The 22,145-nt window shown below is 40.2% G+C and overlaps 1 protein-coding gene across 15 annotated transcripts in view; it reads right to left on the bottom strand.

Moving 5' to 3' along the window:
• LOC105495176 (dedicator of cytokinesis 7) overlaps window positions 1-22,145 on the bottom strand; it is a 234,095-nt gene that overhangs the window by 62,242 nt on the left and 149,708 nt on the right. For all 15 annotated transcript variants that reach the window (XM_024797039.2, XM_024797040.2, XM_024797041.2 and 12 more), the window contains 2 exons: window positions 21,585-21,754; window positions 20,455-20,609 (listed from right to left, as the gene is read on the bottom strand). In XM_024797039.2, coding sequence (XP_024652807.1) covers window positions 20,455-20,609; window positions 21,585-21,754 — 325 coding nt within the window. The remainder of the gene's footprint in view (window positions 1-20,454; window positions 20,610-21,584; window positions 21,755-22,145) is intronic.

The raw sequence follows: 22,145 nt of genomic DNA, 5'->3' as shown, positions 1-22,145 counted from the left end.
GACTGGTCATAAACAAAATCTCTGCAGCACTGTGACATGTCCATAATGGCCCTAATGCCCAAGCTGGAAGGTTATGGGTTTACAGGAATGAGGGCAAGGAACACCTGGTCCACTCAGGGTGGAAAACTGCTTAAAGGCATTCTTAAGCCACAAACAACAGCATGGGCGATCTGTGTCTTAAGGGCATGTTCCTGCTGCAGTTAACTAGCCCAATCAATTCTTTTAATTTGGCCCATCCCTTCGTTTCTGTGATACCTTTAGTTAATTCAATATCTACAGAAACAATGCTAATGACTGGTTTGCTGTTAATAAATATGTGGGTAAATCTCTGTTAGGGGCTCTGAGTTCTGAAGGCTGTGAGACCCCTGATTTCCCACTTCACATCTCTATATTTCTGTGTGTCATTAATTCCTCTAGCGTCACTGGGTTAGGGTCTCCCTGACTTAGCCGGTCTCGGCAAGTGGCGCCCATTCATGGGGGCTCGAATCCAGGTCGAAGGGTCGCCGGAAAGAGGGTTGGAATGGCACACTAGCTGGATGACACCTGAGTACTCTTAAAGCAATCCCCGTGGTGAGTAAGAAGGGGAGCTCGGAAGCGTCAGGGTAGCAATGGGACAGGTATGGGGTCTGGTTCGTTTCACCTTGGAACTTTTTCACACTGATAATGAGGAACGAGAGTATAGCAAAGTAACAGATGAGGTTACAGAGCAGGTTTATTTACCAGCTAAAGCCAAAGTGGCAAAGGAAGGAGAGATTCATCCCTACCCTTCTGCACCCCCTCATTATTATTTTGAAGAAAATGACCCCCCAGATCTTTCTTTTCCAGAGGACACTGGGTGAAAAGTAGTTGCCCCAGTGACTGTTCGAGCAGTGCCTCCAGCGACTGCTCTTAGTTCTATTCAGGCAGGAATTCAGCAAGCTAGACAAGAGGGTGATTAAGAGGCCTGGCAATTCCCTGTTAGAATACACCACCCAGATCAACAGGGAAAAATTACAGCTACATTTGAGCCTTTTCCTTTTAAATTACTCAAAGACTTAAAACAAGCAATAAGTCAGTATGGACCAGGTTCTCCTTTTGTAATGGGACTGTTAAAGAATGTTACTGTTTCCAGTTGGATTATTCCTACTGACTGGGACACTCTTACTCGAGCTTGTCTAACTACTGCTGAGTTCTTACAATTTAAAACTTGGTGGGCGGATGCAGCTTCCATTCAGGCTGCTCGCAATGCCCATGCCCCAATCTCAAATTACTGTAACTGCAGATCAACTTTTGGGGGTTGGCGGCTGGGCTGGTTTAGATGCACAACTGGTCACATAGGATGACGCCGTAGAACAGCTTAGAGGAGTGGGCATTAGAGCTTGGGAAAAAAATCACTTCAGGTGGAGAACAATACCCTTCCTTTAGTGCTATAAAACAGGGACCAAGGGAACCATAGGTTGATTTTATAGCTCAGTTACAGGAGTCTCTTAAAAGGATGGTTGCAGATTCGGCTGCTCAGGATATAGTGTTGCAGTTATTAGCTTTCGACAATGCTAATCCCGATTGCCAGGCTGCTCTGCAACCTCTCAGAGGAAAAGCACATTTAGTTGATTATATCAAGGCCTGTGATGGTATCGGAGGTAATCTGCATAAAGCTACCTTGTTGGCACAGGCAATGGCAGGACTGAGAGTAGATAAAGGAAATACTCCATTTCCTGGGGCTTGTTTTAACTGTGGGAAGCATGGTCATACTAAAAAAGAATGTAGAAAAAATCAGCGAGTCAGGCCGCCAGATAGGGGAAAAAAGAAAACTGTTGAGTCTGAAATATGTCCAAAATGTAAAAAAGGAAAACACTGGGCTAGTCAGTGTCCCCATTTCAGGGAATGCCATGAGGGGCGGGGCCCTGTTCTAAACCGGGGCATTTCCAGTGTTGGAACCGAACTGTCAATTTTTTTCTGGGCAGGGGTCGCCGTGAAGGATTACCGACAACGAGATTTACAGTAGAGAGTTATTTATTACTAGTGTGTTAGGGTCCCAAGCTTTAAGTTGGCCCTGGGACCCTGACTGCTTGTTACAGGCTGTTTATATAGGCAAACACAAGTTTAAACACAGCTTAGGGCGCGAAATTTAAACAAAGTTTTAGGCGTGTGGTAATTGGGTCTGTCTATGGCCTGAGTAAGGTGTCTTGTTCTAATTGGTTAGAGCAGGACCTTATGAGGTTTTTTCCTGGAGTTGTTGATTCCGGGAACTTCGAGGCAGGGTGGGACCCCCGGAATTGGCAGGGTGGGACCCCATGAGGTTGTTTCCCGGAATTGGCAGGGTGGGACCCTATCAGGGTGGGACCCTATTGAGGCAGGGTGGGACCCTATCCAGAGCCACCTGGTGTTAATTTTTTTAAGTTCTTTTTTTATGAGGCCTAGTTTCTAAGTTTTATGCGGCCTAGTTTCATTCCCTCCTCTTTTTGTGTCAGAGGCTCAATCTTGAGTCTCTTTTTCAGTCCTGAGGATCTGGTATTGTTGGGTCAGAACCATAGTATGTACTATGTTTATTTTATTTTTAATAAGGGTGAGTAAGTGGTTGAGTATGTATGGCCTGAAAGTCAGGATGAGTATGAGCAGGATGAGGGGTCTTAAGATGGTGGAGATTAGGGTGTTAAGTCAAGGGGATTGGTTGTACTAATTTTTAAACTAACTTTGTTGAGATTTTTTTTTTTAATTTTTTTTTTAGTTTTGCCATAGAATTTTTAACTATTTTTGAATGATCTGCATAAAAACAATATTGCTCTTTTAGGGCTGCACAGAGCCCGCCCTCTTTCAGAAAGACAATTTTTAGTCCTTGTCGGTTTTGTAATAAAACTTTAGACAGAGAAGTCAAGGACTCTTTAAGTTTTGTGATAGATTGTTTTATGGCTCTAAGGTCTTTATCTATGGCTACTTTAAGTTGTTGCAGATGATGGTTACCATGCACTAGGGCTGCTGTCCTGGTCTCAACTCTAGTCGTTACCCTAATTTTTAACATGTTGGCGAGGGTGAGGGAGATTAAGGGCGGGGAAGTGCTTTGAGGAGTTTTTAGTTGGGGCTTCTCTGATATGGAAACCGGGCGCTTCCTAGTTTTTAATAAAACCTGGTTTGGCCTTACTGCAACAGGGGCAGTGTCTGGATTGACTAATAGTCTGATTTGGAGGGGAATTTTAGGCGGGTTGTGTTGGTATAAATAGAGACCCTATATTAACCTTGTTGTTATTTATCTGTTATTAGATTTTGCCACATCTTTAAACTTGATGCGAACCAGGTTGCAATTTTTCGAATATCGGGTTGTGGTACAGGGCTGGACAAAGGACATGGTTATATACTAAGGTTTTGTGGCCTATTTTTATTTTTTATTATTAGTAGTCACACAGGACCAGTTTTTGCAATACAAGTGAGTCAGATCTTTACAAGTTTTTTTTATTTGTTCTGTCCTGAATTCGGGACAGGCATAAAACCCGTTCCGGCTGATGGACACCTTTCTAGTCTGTCCTTTTCATTTTTGTCTATTTTGAGGAGTTTCTAATAGGACTCTTGTGGGACCAGTAAACCGGGGGCCTGTGTTTTTTATTTTTTTGTTATATATATATATTTTTTTTAGGTTGAAATAGAGGTCTGGAAACCAAGTTTTTATAGGAGTATTTTCGGAGGTCTTATTTAAGACCTCTTGATTATTAAAATTAATTATCTGTCAGGTCAGGCTAAATGGCCGGTGGGTGTTAGTGTCAAAAACTACACTAGAGACGGCGCAGGGAAGAAGGGCAAACAATAAGTAAGGAGTTAGATACGAGAGAGTTTTATCTTGAGTGGGTCCGCGGAGCGTCGGAGTTTTCATGTCTTAAGTGGTGTTGGTCCGGACGGTCTCTGGAGTAGCCTTGGCGTGGGATGCGTAGATTTAAGTGGAGATTTCGTCAACCTTTATGGCTGTGGGCGTGGTCAGGAGAACAATGTAGGGTCCTTTTTACCGAGGCTTTAGTCCTTGAGTACGGTGCCGTCTAACGTAGACAGAGTCTCCCACATGGAAGGGGTGACTGGTTTGTGGATGTCCTGGTTGGTAGTTTTGCCAAGGGGGCCCAGATTTGGGCCTGTACTGCTTGGAGTTCTTTTAGCCGAGCCTGTAGGTCAGTTTTAGGATCGGAGGGGGAGAAGGAGTTAAGCAAGGTTGACAAAGGGGGAGGTCCTCCGTAGAGGATTTTATATGGAGTGAGTCCAAAACGGTTAGGTGTATTTTGGGCCCTTAACAGAGTTAAGGATAGGAGGCGTCTCCAATTTTTTAAACCAGTCTCTAAGGTCAATTTAGTAAGGGTCTCTTTTATTGTTTTATTTATTTTTTTTACCTGTCCTGAGCTCTGGGGTCTATAGGCACAATGTAATTTTTAATTAATTTTTAATATTCTGGCGAGTCCCTGACTTACCTGAGAAACGAAGGCCGGCCCGTTATCTGACCTAATTATCTTGGGAAGTCCGAATCTAGGAAAGATTTTTTTTTTTAAATTTTTTTGGCTACTATGTGTGTCGTTTCTTGCCAGGTGGGGTAGGCTTTTACCCATTCTGAAAAGGTATTTACAAACACTAGTGAGTACTTATATCCAGCATAGTGAGGTTTTACTTCAGTGAAGTATATTTCCTAATAGACTCCTGGGCAGTTACCACGAGTTCGTTTTCTTTCTGGCACTCGGGTAGTCCCAGCGTTTACCTGCTGACAGACCTTACAGGCAGATGTCACTTGTTCTACGAGGGTACTTGTCTTTGGGATTAGAAAGTCAGTTTTTTCAATCAGTAATTTTAGCTTTCGATTACTTAAGTGTGTTCAGGCATGCATCTGCTGGATCATTGCCAGGGCCTCCTTTTGGGGAAGGACTATTTTTTTTTTTTTTTTTTAGTTTTTAGTGTCTTTGTTTTTTATAGTCCCTATGGCTTTTGCTTTTTCCTGGTCTTCTGGGGTATAAGTATGTTTAATAGTTGTGTGGCTGGTTTTGTCCTACTGTGACTGGATCCTGTCCTTTCTGATGTCCGGGGCAGTGAATTATAGCCACTTCTTGAGGAAGAAAAAGGGCTTTTAATAAGGCAATTATTTTAACTTTGTTCTTGATTTTCTTTTCTTTTGAGGTTAGGAGACCTTTTTTATAGATACTTTTATGAGTATGAGCCGTTGCAAAGGCATACCGGCTATTAGTATAAATGTTAGCTTTCTTTTTTTTGGACAGCTCTAGGGCCTTGGTTAGTGTTATTAACTCAGTCTTCTGTGCAGACGTGCCAGGAGGTAGTGATTGTGCCCAAATGGTGTTGTGGCCATCTACTACCGCCGCTCCCGCCCTCCGGGTACCTGAGTCAAGGTAACTGCTGCCGTCTGTGTACCAGGTGTGATCCGCGTCTGGGAGTTTTTGGTCTTTAAGGTCTTTCCGTGTTCCATGGGTCTCAGCCAGTACTTGCCGACAATCGTGTGGGCTTGGTTGGTCTTCTGGTACCGGCAGCAGCGTAGCAGGGTTTAGGGTGACCAGAGGGCCAAACTGGATGCGGTCCGTGTCCAGTAGGAGGGCCTGGTAGTGGGTTAGGCGTGCGTTGGTTATCTACCGGTCCGGGGGCTATCGCACTATGGCCTTTAGAGTATGTGGGGTAATAACAGTTAGTGGCTGCCCAAGGGTTAACTTAGTAGAGTCCTTGACCAGCATAGCGGTGGTTGCCATGATGTGAAGACACGGGGGCCAGCCGGCCGCCTCCGCTTTTTTTCCTCTCTCCTTGGTCCTTTCTCTCTCACAACTGCCGCCAGGATTTTTGTTAAATGCTTATCCTTCACTCGGTTTTTACGATTTTCTCGCTCTATCTGTTCCTTCGCTAACCTGGCTTCCCTTTCCTTAGGGTTTTTTTTTTTTATTATATATTTTTTTTGTCTCCTTAACTAATTCCTGTAATCCATAGGTTTGGATTTTATTTAGTCTTTGGAGTTTTTCTTTGATATTTAATGTAGCTTGGTCTATGAATGTCATAGCTACGGTAGCCTTATGTTCTAGGGCCTCTGGGTCTAATGGGGTATATATTTGGAACCTTTCCAGAAGTCTTTTTATGAAGGCTGCCGGGCTTTCATCCCTTTCCTGAGTTATGGTCCTTACGTTGGCCAAATTTGTGGGGCGCTTTCCTGTCCCTTTGAGACCCGCCAACAGAGTCTGGCGATAGATTTGGAGACTCTCCCTACCTGGTGCCGTTTCATAGTCCCAGTCTGGGCAGGTGAGGGGAAATCCCTCGTTTATTTTATTGGGAAGTTGGGTTGGGAGGCCTCCTGGTCCTGGCACATTTTTCCGGGCCTCCAGGAGGACTTGCTGCCTTTCTTTAGTGGTTAGGAGGACCTGCAAGAGTTGCTGGCAATCATCCCAAGTGGGCTGGTGAGTGAGGAGAATGGATTTTATTAACGAGGTTAGGGCCTGGGGGTCTTGGGAAAAGGAAGGGTTATGGGTTTTTCAGTTGTAGAGGTCAGAGGCAGAGAAGGGCCAGTACTGGACCGTGCGATTGACAGTACAGAGGGGAAAAAGGGAGGATTGCTAAGTGGAAGGGCCTTCTGGGTCCTCAGTCCGCCGCAAGCGGAGACGAGGAGGTGTCGGCGGCGCGGCGGCGTCCGAGGGGTGAGTTTGGGCGGGGCTGGCGAAGGAGACGGGGTGGAGGGAGGGGCCGAGGGAGAAGTTGGAGAAAGGGTAGGGGCCGAGGCGGTAGAGGAAAGAGCTGGGGACAAGACAGGGGGCAAGGGTGAAGTGTAAGGTGGAGGTCCCAGAAGGGGGTTTTGAGGTGGAGGAGGCAGGGGATCAAGAAGGAGGAGGTCCCTCTGGGGTTCATTTGGGAGGACTGGCTTATGCGGGTCCAGATTCTGATTCTTTGGGGCTTTTAAGGCAAGGAGGGTAGATTGGGATGGGGAAGGGGAATGGAGGAAGGGTTTTACCCAAGAGGGAGGGTTTCGGACCAGATCCTCCCAAGTAATTATGTAGGCCACCTGGTCTGGGTGTCCGTGTGGCCCAGGATTTATTACTGTTGTTTTAATCTGTAACATAATTGGGAGGTCAAATGTTCCATCCTGGGGCCACCCAACATGGAGGGTAGGCCACTCGGACGGGCAGAATTTTCGCCATCGTCCCTTACGGACTTCTATGGAGAGGTTGTGGGCTCGAGCCCGAACGTCAGGGAAGTGAGTCAGGGTCAGAGACAAAGGAGTCATCAACGTCTGTCTTATTTTGTCCACGTATAACAAGGACAAAACGAAAGTAACAAAAACAAAGACCAGACAAGTAAGGAGAAGCCGCGCGGCCAGAGAGTGGCGCCACAAGATTACAAAATATTCAGACGGCAGGGGCGGCCTGCCTACAGATTTGAAGAGGCTGACTGAGTCGTCAGCCTTCTCCCAGACTACCGCCAGGGCGTCCCCCGGGGCGTAAGTGGGAAGGTGCCGGACACGTCTGCCCCCTTCCCCACTTAATTCAGAAGGAGTACTCCCCAGAGTTCAGAGTTAGCCGGCAAGACAGACAGAACAAAACGAAAGTACCTGGTAGGTCCGTTCAGTCAGCAGTCCGTGGCCCGGGCCAGATGGGTCTCCGCCGGATGGGTCGGGGGTCCTCGGACGACCCCACTTCCCGGCCAACGCACCAAATGTTGGAACCGAACTGTCGATTCCTTCCTGGGCAGGGGTCGCCACGAAGGATCACCGACACGAGATTCACAGCAGAGAGTTATTTATTACTAGTGCGCTAGGGTCCCAAGCTCTAAGTTGGCCCTGGGACCCTGACTGCTTGTTACAGGCTGTTTATATAGGCAAACACAAGTTCAAACACAGCTTATGGCGCGAAATTCAAACAAAGCTTTAGGCGCGTGGTAATTGGGTCTGTCTATGGCCTGAGCAAGGTGTCTTGTTCTAATTGGTTAGAGCAGGACCTTATGAGGTTTTTTTCCTGGAGTTGTTGATTCCGGGAACTTCGAGGCAGGGTGGGACCCCCGGAATTGGCAGGGTGGGACCCCATGAGGTTGTTTCCCGGAATTGGCAGGGTGGGACCCTATCAGGGTGGGACCCTATTGAGGCAGGGTGGGACCCTATCCAGAGCCACCTGGTGTTAATTTTTTTAAGTTCTTTTTTTATGAGGCCTAGTTTCTAAGTTTTATGCGGTCTAGTTTCACCAGCTCAGGTAATTCCCTCACCCCTGTACAATGCCTGTCCCCCGCCACAGCCGGTAGTGCTGCAGTAGATTTATGCTGCACAAAAGCTATGAGCCTTCTGCCTGGGGAACCCCTGCAAAAGGTCCCAACAGGAGTCTGTGGACCCTTGCCAGCAGGGACAATAGGATTACTTTTAGGAAGGTGTAGTGTAAGTTTAAAAGGCATACAAATACATACAGGAGTCATTGATTCGGATTACAATGGGGAAATTCAAATTGTTATATCTACTTCTGTTCCCTGGAAAGCAGAGCCAGGAAAGCTCATGGCACAGCTCCTGATTGTGCTGTATGTGGGAATGGGAAAAAGTGAAATTAAACAAACAGGAGGATTTGGAAGCACAAATAAACAAGGCAAAGCAGCTTATTGGGTAAATCAAATCACCGATAAACGTCCTACCTGTTAAATATCTATTTAAGGAAAGAAATTTAAAGGTTTGGTAGATACAGGAGCGGACATTTCAATCATTTCTCTACAGCACCGGCAGTCCACGTGGCCAATTCAACCGGCTCAATTTAACATAGTTGGAGTTGGTAAAGCCGCTGAAGTATATCAAAGTGGTTACATTTTGCATTGTGAAGGGCCCGATGGACAATCTGGGACTATTCAACCAACTATAACTTCTGTACCTATAAATTTATGGGGAAGAGATTTATTACAACAATGGGAAGCACAAGTTCTAATTCCAGAACAATTATATAGCCCTCAAAGTCAACATACAATGCATGAAATGGGGTATGTCCCTGGTATGGGACTAGAAAAAAAATTTGCAAGGTTTGAAAGAACCGCTTCAAGCAGAAAAACAAAGTTCCCGCCAAAGATTAGGAAATAATTTTTGATGGCAGCCACTGTTAAGCCTCCAGAACCTATACCTTTAAAAGGGTTAACAGATAAGCCAATTTGGATAGAACAATGGCTGCTAAGTAAAGAAAAACTATAGGCTTTAGAGAAATTAGTTACTGAACAATTAGAAAATGGGCACATAGCTCCAACATTTTCTCCTTGGAATTCTCCAGTTTTCGTAATTAAGAAAAAATCAGGAAAATGGAGAATGTTAACTGACTTAAGAGCCATCAACTCAGTTATACAACCTACGAGAGCATTACGGCCAGGACTGCCTTCTCCTGCTATAATTCCAAAAAATTGGCCTTTAATAGTTACAGATTTAAAAGACTGTTTCTTTACTATCCCTTTAGCTGAGCAAGACTGTGAATGGTTTGCATTTACAATTCCTGCAGTAAACAACCAGCAGCCTGCTAAGCATTATCATTGGAAAGTGCTGCCCCAGGGCATGTTAAACAGCCCAACAATTTGCCAGACGTAAGTGGGGCAAGCAATTGAACCTACTAGTAAAAAGTTTTCACAGTGTTACATTATTCACTATATGGATGATGTACTTTGTGCTGCCCCCACTCCAGAAATAATACTCCAATGTTATGATCACTTGCAAAATTCGATTTCTGGCGCTGGTTTAATTATAGCTCCTGACAAAATGCAGACTACTATTCCTTACTCCTACTTGGGGACCTTAGTAAATGACACTATCATTGTGCCACAGAAAGTAACCATACATAGGGATCAACTAAAAACATTAAATGACTTTCAAAAATTACTAGGGGATATTAATTCGATACGACCTGCTCTAGGTATTGCTACCTTTCAACTCAGCATTCACCTACTGGTGTTACTGTCCAAGAACAGGACTTAGTAGAATGGTTTTTTCTTCCACATACTAATGAAACTAGGCCTCATAAAACTTAGAAACTAGGCCTCATATAGAAAAAATTAACACCAGGTGGCTCTGGATAGGGACCCACCCTGATAGGGTCCCACCCTGCCAATTCCGGGAAACAACCTCATGGGGTCCCACCCTGCCAATTCCGGGGGTCCCACCCTGCCTCGAAGTTCCCGGAATCAACAACTCCAGGAAAAAAACCTCATAAGGTCCTGCTCTAACCAATTAGCATAAGACACCTTGCTCAGGCCATAGACAGACCCAATCATTTTGCGCCTTAAGCTTTGTTTGAATTTCGCGCCATAAGCTGTGTTTGAACTTGTGTTTGCCTATATAAACAGCCTGTAACAAGCAGTCGGGGTCCCAGGGCCAACTTAGAGCTTGGGACCCTAGCGCGCTAGTAATAAATAACTCTCTGCTGTGAATCTCGTGTCGGTGATCCTTCGTGGCGACCCCTGCCCAGGAGGGAATCGACAGTTCGGTTCCAACACTAATTCATGGACTCTAACTCCTTATTTAGATCAAATCAGTATGATAGGGACTGGGAGAACTCGTATTGTTAAATTACATGGATATGATCCTGGAAAAATTATTGTCCCTCTCATGAAGGCACAAATACAGCAAGCTTTTATAAATAGTCTTACTTGGCAAACCCATTTAGCTGACTTTGTGGGTATTCTCGATAATCATTTTCCTAAAATGAAGCTGCTTCAGTTTTTGAAATTAACTAATTGGATTCTCCCTAAAATAACTAAGTTTAAACCAATCGAAGGTGCTGAGAATGTTTTTACAGATGGGTCTAGTAATGGTAAAGCTTCTTATTTGGCTCAAAAAGTGAAGTTTTCCAGACGTCCTATACTTCAGCTCAAAAAATGGAGCTTGTAGCAATAATTGAGGTATTGACTGCTTTTGATAAGCCTATTAATGTGATTTCTGATTCTTCATACATGGTTCACTCCACACAGTTAATTGAAAATTCTCAGTTACGATTTCATACAGACGAATGACTGATGACAAAAAAGGAGAAAAAACAGGGATTACAGGACAGCCTATACACAACTGAATCTAGCATTATTTGGTGAAAAGATCCAATAACAAAAAGTTGGGATATAGGTAAAATAATAAGTTGGGGTAGAGGTTATGCTTCTATTTCTCCAGGCAAAAATCAACAGCCTATTTGGATACCATCAGGATACTTGAAACCTTATCATGAGCCAGATGCCGAGGAAGAGACTCTGGGAGGATCCCGAGGACCCCCCAGTTGCAGCCACGTCTAGACTGACCCTGAGGAGGACCCCAACTGTCACGAGCAACACCCGTTGAACACAGCCAAGAAGCTGTCACAGATGGCGGAAGAAAACCTGAGGAAAGCGGGACAACCAGTCACAATAAATAATTTAATGGTAGCTATGATAGTGGTTATCACCACTGCCGTGAGCATTCCTTCAGTAAGGGCTGGTAATAATGCCTAGATGCAATCACTCTTTGACACAGTTACACATGCTTTCTGATCTCAGTATTTACCGTAATAAATCTACTCTTATAATTGAGGCATACCACCCTCAAAAACCTATTTGTAAACAGGACTGGGCCCAGTTAGAAAAAATGAACGTACTTGTTTAGGAAGATTGCATTGCAGAACAGGCAGAGGTGCTGCACGATGATTCCTGTGGAATCATTAATTATTAATTGGTCCCCTAATGTGATGTTTAGCTTGAATTGCACCTCTCAGTCTGCGTGCCATGGCCACACTATGTTCAGATGATCTGAACAAAATGGTCAGATGGTAGAAATGATAGGAAGTAGGGCAAAAGTTCCTGTTATCTGGAACCATGGTTATATAATGGCACCTCAACCTCAAATGATACGGCCCGCTCTAGGAGCTAAATATAAGGATTTGTGGAAACTGTTAAATGCTCTTAATAAGATCAAAATCTGGGAAAGAATAAAAAAGCATCTAGAAGGACACTCTACAAACTTGTTTCTGGATACAGCAAAATTAAAAGAACAAATATTTAAAGCATCCCAGGCACATCAGACCTTAATGCCAGAAACTGGAGTGCTTAAAGGAACTGCAGACAAATTAGCAGCTAGTAACCCATTAAAATGGATAAAAACACTTAAGCTCTGTGATTTCAATGACTGTGCTTTTAATCTATGTTGTCTGTCTTTGTATAGTCTGCAGATGTGAATCCCGAATCCTACGAGCTGCCCTTGCTTTTATCTCTTTGCAAATCAAAGGGAGACATGTTAGAAGCAAGCCCCCCAAAATCTGGCCATAAACTGGCCCCAAGACTCACCATAAACAAAATCTCTGCAGCACTGTGACATGTCCATAATGGCCCTAATGAACAAGCTGGAAGGTTGTGGGTTTATGGGAATGAGGGCAAGGAAAACCTGGCCCGCCCAGGGTGGAAAACCGCTTAAAGGCATTCTTAAGCCACAAACAATAGCATGAGCTAGGTGTGTCTTAAGGGCGTGTTCCTGCTGCAGTTAACTAGCCCAATCTATTCTTTTAATTCGGCCCATCCCTTCGTTTCCCATAAGGGATACTTTTAGTTGATTTAGTATCTATAGAAACAATGCTAATAAATGGCTTGCTGTTAATAAATATGTGGGTAAATCTCTGTTTGGGGCTCTCAGCTCTGAAGGCTGTGAGACCCCTGATTTCCCACTTCACACCTCCATATTTCTCTGTGTGTGTCTTTAATTCCTCTAGGGCCACTGGGTTAGGGTCTCCCCAACTGAGCTGGTCTCGGCAGACTTCAAACTATACTACAAGGCTACAGTAATCAAAACATCATGTACTGGTACCAAAACAGATATATAGACCAATGGAACAGAACAGAGGCCTCAGAAATGATACCACACATCTACAACCATCTGATCTTGGACAAATCTGACAAAAACAAGCAATGGGGAAAGGATTCCCTATTTAATAAATGGTGTTCAGAACTGGCTAGCCATATGCAGAAAACTGAAACTGGACCCCTTCCTTACACCTTATACAAAAATTAACTCAAGATGGATTAAAGACTTAAACGTAAGGCCTAAAACCATAAAAACCCTAGAAGAACACCTAGGCAATACCATTCAGGACATAGGCATGGGCAAACACTTCATGATTAAAGCAATGGCAACAAAAGCCAAAATTGACAAATGGGATCTAATTAAACTAAAGAGCTTCTGCACAGCAAAAGAAACTATCATCAGAGTAAAGAGGCAACCTACAGAATGGGAGAAAAATTTTGCAATCTATCCAACTTACAAAGGGCTAATATCCAGAATCTACAAAGAACTTAAACAAATTTACAAGAAAAAAACAAACAATGCCATCAAAAAGTGGGGAAAGGATATGAACAGACACTTCTCAAAAGAAGACATTTACGAGACCAACAAACATGAAAAAAAGCTCATCATCACTGGTCATTACAGAAATGCAAATCTAACTGGTGTGACATACCATCTCACACCAGTTAGAATGGCGATCATTAAAAAGTCAGGAAACAACAGATGCTGGAGAGGATGTGGAAAAATAGGAATGCTTTTACACTGTTTTTGGGAGTGTAAATTAGTTCAACCATTGTGGAAGACAGTGTGCTGATTCCTCAAGGATCTAGAACCAGAAATACCATTTGATCCAGCAATCCCATTACTGGGTATATACACAAACGATTATAAATCATTCTACTATAAAGACAGATGCACCTGTATGTTTACTGCGGCACTATTCACAATAGCAAACACTTGGAAACAACCCAAATGCCCATCAATGATAGACTGGATAAATAAAATGTGGCACATATACACCATGGAATACTATGCAGTCATAAAAAGGATGGGTTCATGTCCTTTGCAGGGACATGGATGAAGCTGGAAACCATCATTCTCAGCAAACTAACACAGGAACAGAAAACCAAATACCACGTTCTCACTCATAAATGAGAGTCAAACAATGAGAACACATGAACACAGGGAGGGGAACATCACACACTGGGGCCTGTCGGGGACTAGGGGGGTAGGGGAGTGATAGCATTAGGAGAAATACCTAATGTAATTGACGGGCTGATGGGTGCAGCAAACCACCACGGCATGTATATACCTATGTAACAAACCTGCACATTCTGCACATGCATCCCAGAACTTAAAATATAATAAACAAAAAGGAAAAAATGTTACATATAAACAGCATTTAACTAAACAATAGAAGAAAAATGCATAGGCTGAAAATACATATCAAAAAAGAAAGGATGAAAATTAGTGAGTTAAGCATCTATCTCAAGAAGTTAGAAAAAGAACATGAATGTAAACCCAAAGAAAGCAGAAGATAATAAATAATAAACATTAAAAAGTAAGAGTCAACAGTGCCCCCATACTGGTTCTTTATAAAGACTAACAATATATTTCAACTGTCTGATAAGACTGATAAAGGTAAGAAAAGGTACAAAAATCTAGCCATAGAAAAAAAGTTTACATCTACTACAGATGATACAGACATTTAAAAAATTATACAAGGTCTTTTGAATAACTTTGTAAGTCAAGAAATGTGAATACATTTCTACTAGGATAAAATTTACAAAAAGCAGTGTTAAGAAGACCAGGCATAGTGGTTTGCACCTGTTAATTCCAGCACTTTGGGAGACCAAGGCGGGGGATCACCTGAGGTCAGGAGTTCAAGACCAGTCTGGCCAACACAGTGAAACCCTGTCTCCACTAAAAATACAAAAATTAGTCGGGCACAGTGGCAGACGCCTGTAATTCCAGCTACTCAGGAGGCCGAGGCCGGAGAATGGCTTGAATCCAGGAGGCAGAGGTTGCAGTGGGCCGAGATCATGCCACTGCACTCCAGCCTGGGTGATAGAGTGAGACTCTATCTCAAAATAAATAAATAAATAAATAAATAAATAAATAAATAAATAATCAATGTAAGAAGAAACAGAAAATTTCAACAGTCTCACAGATAATAAATTATAACAGTAATTTTAAAACCTAAAAAAGAACACACTTCAAGCACAGATGGCTTCATAAGTTTTCCAAATATTCCATTAAGAAATAATTCTAATCTTACGTACTTGCAGAGAAGAGAATAAAAGAGAAAACTCCCTACTGCATTTTAATTGGCTAACCTAACCTTGATTCTAAAACCTGAAAAGAATATAAGAAAGAAAAATTATAGGCAATCTTATCACCATGCATATACAAATCCTAACAAAATATTAGCAAACAAAATCCATTAGTACACAATTATGAAGAAGTTGAGTTTAATTCAGGATTACAATGTTGGTTTAACACTAGAAAATCAATTTAAATAAACAACACTAAAAGACCAAAAAGCAAAACAATACAGCCATCTCACTGAATGCGGAAAAGGCATTCGATAACAATTCAACTATTCATAACTAAAAAAAAAATGCTTAGTAAACTAGTAATAGAAAGAGACTTCCACAATAAAGGAAAGTATCTTTTAAAAAAACCCAAAACACACAGAACATATGTTTAAGAATGACATGCTGAAAGTTTTACTTTTAAAGATACAAACATCACCACTTCTATTCAACAGTGTACTGGAGGTACCAGCCAGTACAATAAATTATATATATCTTAAAAAAAATTGACAGGAAGAAACTACATTGTTATTATTCACAAATTATATGATTGTGTGTAGGAAAAAAAATCTATAAATGTGTTATCAGTTTCTCACTTTATCAATTCTTGTGGAAATAAAAATCACTGTACAAAAATCATTTTTTTATAATGAGTATTTTGTTTCTGTACAAAAATTGATTCCATTTCCATACAAAGCAATCAACAGTTAGAAAACAGAATTTTTGAAAAAGACATTTATAAGAACATTAAAAAATATCAAGCATAAATAATAAATCTACAAAAGATATGCTAGTCTTCCTTGGTAGAAACTAAAAAAGTTTATGTACTAAAAGACACTAAAGGCCGCCTAAATGATGGGGGGATTTCTGTTCAAAAATTAGAAGATTCAATAGTGTAATTATAATTCAATACAATCTTAACTAAAATTCCAACAGGTTCATTGGTTTTTGTTTATTTATTTTAGTGGAACTTTACGAGCTGATTTTCAAATTTATGTAGATATACAGAGGGCCAAAACGTAGCCAAGAAAACATTTTAAAACGTATTACTTTCTCTACATAGTAGACCATATAGAGGCAGTACTACAGAGACGTAGGGAAAATATTCTTTTAATAAATGGTGCTGAAATAATCTGGTATAATATGCAGTATAAATAAATAAACAAATGAATCTGGACTCCCAAATTATACTGTATATTAAAAAATCTATTTCAGGTAGATTTTAAGATTCAATGTAAAAGGAAGAACAAAAGAAAATTTAGAATGTAACACAGAATACCTTCAAAATTCTGAAATAGAAGAAAATTCCTTAAAGAAGATACAGAAAATATTAGCTGCAAGACTGATACATTTAAGTATTTTAAAATTAGGCATTCTAGGCCGGGCGGGTGGCTCAGCCTATAATCCCAGCACTTTAGGAGGCCGAGATGGGTGGATCGCGAGGTCAGGAGATCGAGACCATCCTGGCTAAAATGCTGAAACCCTGTCTCTACTAAAAACACAAAAAAATTAGCCAGGCATGGTGGCGGACGCCTGTAGTCCCAGCTACTCAGGAGGGTGAGGCAGGAAAATCGATCAAACCAAGGAGACGGAGGTTGCAGTGAGCTGAGATCATGCCACTGCACTCCAACCTGGGTGACAGAGCAAGACTCCGTCTCCCAAAAAAATAAAAAAATAAATAAATAATAAAATAAAATAAAAGTAGGCATTCTTACCACCAAATGCACCATTAAATGTGTAAAACAGCAAGCTACAGAGAAGAAATATTTGAATCACTTATAACTGACAACGAACTTGATCTAGAACATACAAAGTCCTAAAAATCATTAAACAAAAGCAAACAACCAAATACAAGCACTCTAGACACTTCAGAAGAGAGAATCCAAATGGTCAATCATACATATGGAAAAGTGCACACCACATAAGTCTTTGGGGAAATAAAAGCTAAAATGAGATTCAACTATAAATGACCAGATTGGCAAATATTTAAAAATCTGACAATTCTCTAAGTATTGATGAACATGCAAAGGAATGAGAACTCTCATACTGTAGGTGTTAAGTATAAATTAAGGTAAGCCCTCTGGAAAATAGTTGGCTATTACCTGCTATAGATTAAGATACCCACAGTCTATGACCCAACAAATTCCACTTCTAGAAAATACCCTAAATAAAAGTATATATATGCATGCAGGATATATATTTTAATTTATATTTAATTTATATTTAATTGCTGTTTGCAAATAACCAAGGATCAGAAACCATTCATACATCTATCAATAGAATGGGCAAATAAACTGATTTATAGTTAGACAATGGAATATCATACTGAAATGAAAATCAGTGAATTACAGCTACATTTCGTAACATTAATGAATACTAAAAACATAATATAAAACTAAACTACAGTATTTTGGCTGGGCATGGTGGCTCACGCCTATAATCCCAGCACTTTGGGAGGCCGAGGCAGGTGGATCACCTGAGATCAGGAGTTTGAGATCAGACTGGCCAACATGGTGAAACCCTGTCTCTACTAAAAATACAAAAATTAGCTAGGTGTGGTGGTGGTCACCTGTAATCCCACCTACTTGGGAGGTCGGGACAAGAGAATCGCTTGAATCTAGGAGGCAGAGGTTGCAGTGAGCCAAGATCATGCCACTGCACTCCAGCCTACCTAGGCTACAGTGCAAGGCTCCGTCCCAAAAAATAAAACCAAAACCAAACAAACTCTCTCTCTATATATACACACTATAGTATCTTAGAATGCAAACTTCGATGGTAAAACTCTCTCTCTCTCTCTCTATCCATTTTTTTGAGACAGAGTCTTGCTTTGTTGCCCAGGTTGGAGTACAGTGGCAAGACCTCGACTTACTGTAAACTCCACTTCCCAGGTTCAAGCGATTCTCCTGCCTCAGCCTCCTGAGTAGGTGGGATTACAGGCGCCTGCCAGCATGTCTGGCTAATATTTTTGTATTTTTTAGTAGAGATCGGTTTTACCATGTTAGCTAGGCTGGTCTTGAACTCTTGACTTCAAGTGATCTGCCCACCTCGGCCTCCCAAAGTGCCGGGATTACAGAAGTGAGCCACCACACCTGACCTAGATGGTAAAACTCTAAACAAAATTATGCAATTATATCATTAATCACGACAGTGAGTAGTTTGGTGGGTTGCTGTGGTTGAGAAAGGGCATGCTAAGAACTTCTGGAAGGCAGCCAACATTCTTGTTTTTGTCCTGAGTGGTAATTACAAAGCTGTTTATTTTCTAATGTTTTAAAACCTCATTCATTTATGTTTTATGTACTTTGTCATATGTAGTATACTTCACAAAAGTTAAAAAAAAAAAAAAGGTTTACAAAATTAAGAACAATGGTCATTCTCAGGCGAGGGAGAGATCAAATTGAGGAAGGCCATTGGTAGCTTTGAAGGTTACCAGGCTGTGATGTCTGCTTTCTTAAAATGAGCAGTGGATACGTTGCTGTTTATTTTATTATTACATTTTGTACATGTACTTTATTGTATTATTTTATAGGTAGGTCACCAAAAGTGCAATTAATAAAAAAAAATCTGATACACTGGAATTCATTAAAAACTTTCACACTTCATATGACACCATCAAGAAAGTAAAAAGATAATCCATAGGAAGGGAGAAAGTATTTGTAAATCAGATAGCTGATTATTTTACAAATCCAGAATATATAAAGAACTCTTTCAGTTCAATAACAAGAAGATGAATAACACTATCTTAAAATAGCAAACTTTTTTTTTTCTTTTGAGACAGGGTCTTGCTTTGTTGTGCAGGCTGGAGAGCAATGGTGCAATCTTGGCTCACTGCAACCTCCACCTCCCAGGCTCAAATGATCCTCCCACCTTAGCCTCCCAGGTAGCTGGGACTACAGCAGGCACACGCCACCATGCCTGGCTATTTTTTGTGGTTTTGGATAGAAACAGAGTTTTGTCATGTCCCCTAGGCTGGTCTCAAACTCCTGAGCTCAAGCAATCCTCCCACCTCAGCCTTCTAAATTTCTGGGATTACAGGTGTGGGCCACTGCTCCTGGCCAATGACAAAAGATTTGAATAGACTCTTCTGCAAAGGAGGTACACAAAACAATGTGCCAATAAGCACACAAAAAGATGTTCAACATGTGTAGGTTGTTAGGGAAATGCAAATCAAAACTAGTGAAGTTCCAATTTACAATCACTAAAGGTGTCCTAATCAAAAAGACAGATAATAACAAGTGTGGATGAGGATTTGGAGAACAGAAATTCTTATTAATTGCTGATGAGAATGAAAAATAGTATAGCCACATTAAAAAAAAAAAGAGTTTAGAAGTCTCTAAAAATGTTAAACATAGAGGTACCATATGATCCAGCAAATCTACTCTTAGGTATCTACCTAAGAGAGATGAAAACGTATGTGGACACAAAGACTTGTACATAAATGTTCATGGCAGCATTATTCCTAACAGCCCCAAAGTGGAAATGATCCAGCTGTTCATCAACTGACAAATGGATAAACAAACTTTAGTGTATCAATACAATTTGGCAATAAAAAAGGAAAGAAGTATTGATACATACACAGCATGGATGAATCTCAAAAACTTATGCTTAGTGAAAGAATCCAAACACAAAAGATCATACAGTAAATAATTCCATTTATATAAAATGTCCAGAATAGGAAACTCTATACAGATAGAAGTAGGTTAGTCACTCTCTAGTGCTTGGGTAGGAGTGACTGCTAACAGGTATAAGGAATCTTTCCAGGGTGTTGGAAAAGTTCTAAAATTAGCTTGTGGTGATACCTGTACAACTCCGTAACTATACTAAAAACCATTAAGGTATACACTTACAATAGGTGAATTTTTTTGATATGTAAATAATACCTTAATAAAGCTATAAATTTGTCAAGTAGGGCAGTTTCCTTAAATATTACTGCATTTTTCTGGAAAAAAATCATTTAAAACTTCTAGAACTTGATATTGCTCTACTGGCAATTTGGTTCCTTCCTGCCCCAATCCTTCTGCCTTTAAGAGGGGGAAAATTCAGGGGCATAGTAAATACCAAGTGTTTTCCAAACATAAAAAAGTATAAATCCTCACAGATTAAAAAAAATCCTCAAATGACTGAGAATCTTTCTTAGGGCTGATAAAGAATAAAACGGGTTTAAAAAATAAAGAAATGAACTATCTATAATGGGGCAATTTTCCAAATTCTGAATGACAGAATACAGGGCTTTCTCCTATAAAGCCTGAGGTAATCATTTTTAAAACTGGTAGAAAACAGTTAATATTCTGGGAACTTTAATGTTTTCATAAATAAAACTGAGTACTTTTGCATCAGTTGATAACAATAATCTCATATACTTAAGGGCATATCCAAATATTTGTCTTTCTAGCAAAAAAAATTCTGTAGGAGGATTGTTTTTACCGTTGACGTGAGGAGGAAACTGCCAGGCCTTGTTAGTTGAGGGACCGATGTCCCTGCGATTGCCATGGCAACGGTCTGGCTTATCATACTTCCGCTCTCACTTTCATAATCATCAGTGGCTATACAAATTGGTCTTCCTCGTTGATTGTGAGTTTCTAAAGAAAAATAGTCCAAAAAATAAATAAATAAAACTCTTTAGTTGAACTAATTCCTTTTCCTATTCTCCACTATTCTTTAAAAGAATAACCTGTTAACATGTAATAGTTAGATTTACTTCTTTTAGATAATATTTTAAATATCTTTAACAGTAACTCATTGCTATGGTAATAATTTATAGTTTATAGAGAACATTAACTTGCTAGTCAAAGAAGATATAAGAATATAAACATTTCTGCCTTCAGGTAAGGAAATTCATGTTAGTGATCAAAATAATAGAAAGACTGCTCAACTATCAGTCTCTTAAAGGTAAACAGTTGGTTATCTTTGTAACACCAGCACCTGTCGAAGTTCTTAATACACATTAGATACTCAGGAAACGTTTCTGTTTTACTAAACTGGAAGCTTTCGGGCTAATTGCTAGTTTAAATTCCCTCATTTGCCCTAACGAAAATATTGTTGCAAACTAAATTCTATGTTTAAGTAAATTCTAAATATGTAAAGCAAGAGCAATAAAACTTTGTAGGTTCTAGTTTTGAAGAAGTAATACCACTCAACTTATTAACCTGGTGTTAGCAATAAACATAATTCCTGATATTCAAGTGAATATTCATTTCAATTTTATATATATGAATAAAGTCAAAACTGACGGTGGTAAACATCTGTCAAGTTTTCTTGTATTTTTTCAGATGTACAGTGCATGTTTACACAAACATTTCCTAAAATGTAGGTACAGAATTGCTATAAAATCATTGTTTTAAAATTCATCATAAGAACTATTTAAAGCAATCTTATATGGAATTCTCTCACATGGTCAAAGGTTTTTTTTTGGCAATATACTTAAATATTTATAGTTTACTTTTATCAGTGCACAATTCTTACTTTCCTAAAATAAGATCTTCATCCTTGAGATATTTTCTAACACTTTTAAACATTGAGCTTTGCCTTTAAAATGTCTTAATTATACCAGGTACCTGTAAAATCATACAGCTGAGGTACAGTTTCCATGATAATACCAATCAGAGGTAGATACAACATGGCCACTCGAGCCTTTATCTGGGGGTCAGAGTACCGTGGGTCTGAGTCATGACTGGAGAGTAAATTGTGTACCATATTGATGACTTTCTTATGCAATCCAAACAGTCTATTTAAAAAGAAGACGACAAAGAAGAAAAAGCAGTAAGGCCACAGAGATTAGCTAACATCTTTAAAACAAACAGTAAGTCATGGTATTGAAAAAATTTTGTTCAATTTCTTACCTTTGTCATATATTTGCATGTATTCCATTCCTACAAAACATTTCTCATTTTAAAATAAATTAAATGTATAAAAATGTAAAAAATGTGTAAAATAAGAATTGAAGAAAAGGAAATGCTATACAAATTCACTTAGAATTAAATCTGAATATTTTTATATTAACTCCTTATTAGTATATTTGAATATAAAGAAACTAAGACTACTTACAGTTACATTTTGAAGCTAAACAAGGTAAATTTTAAAATGCTGTAAATGTTATTACATCAAATCAGATCTTT

This window comes from Macaca nemestrina, chromosome 1 (assembly GCF_043159975.1).
Source record: "Macaca nemestrina isolate mMacNem1 chromosome 1, mMacNem.hap1, whole genome shotgun sequence".
NCBI lineage: Eukaryota > Metazoa > Chordata > Mammalia > Primates > Cercopithecidae > Macaca > Macaca nemestrina.
The sequence above is the reverse complement of the archived record's forward strand: the minus strand, read 5'-3'. Positions and strand labels throughout refer to the sequence as shown.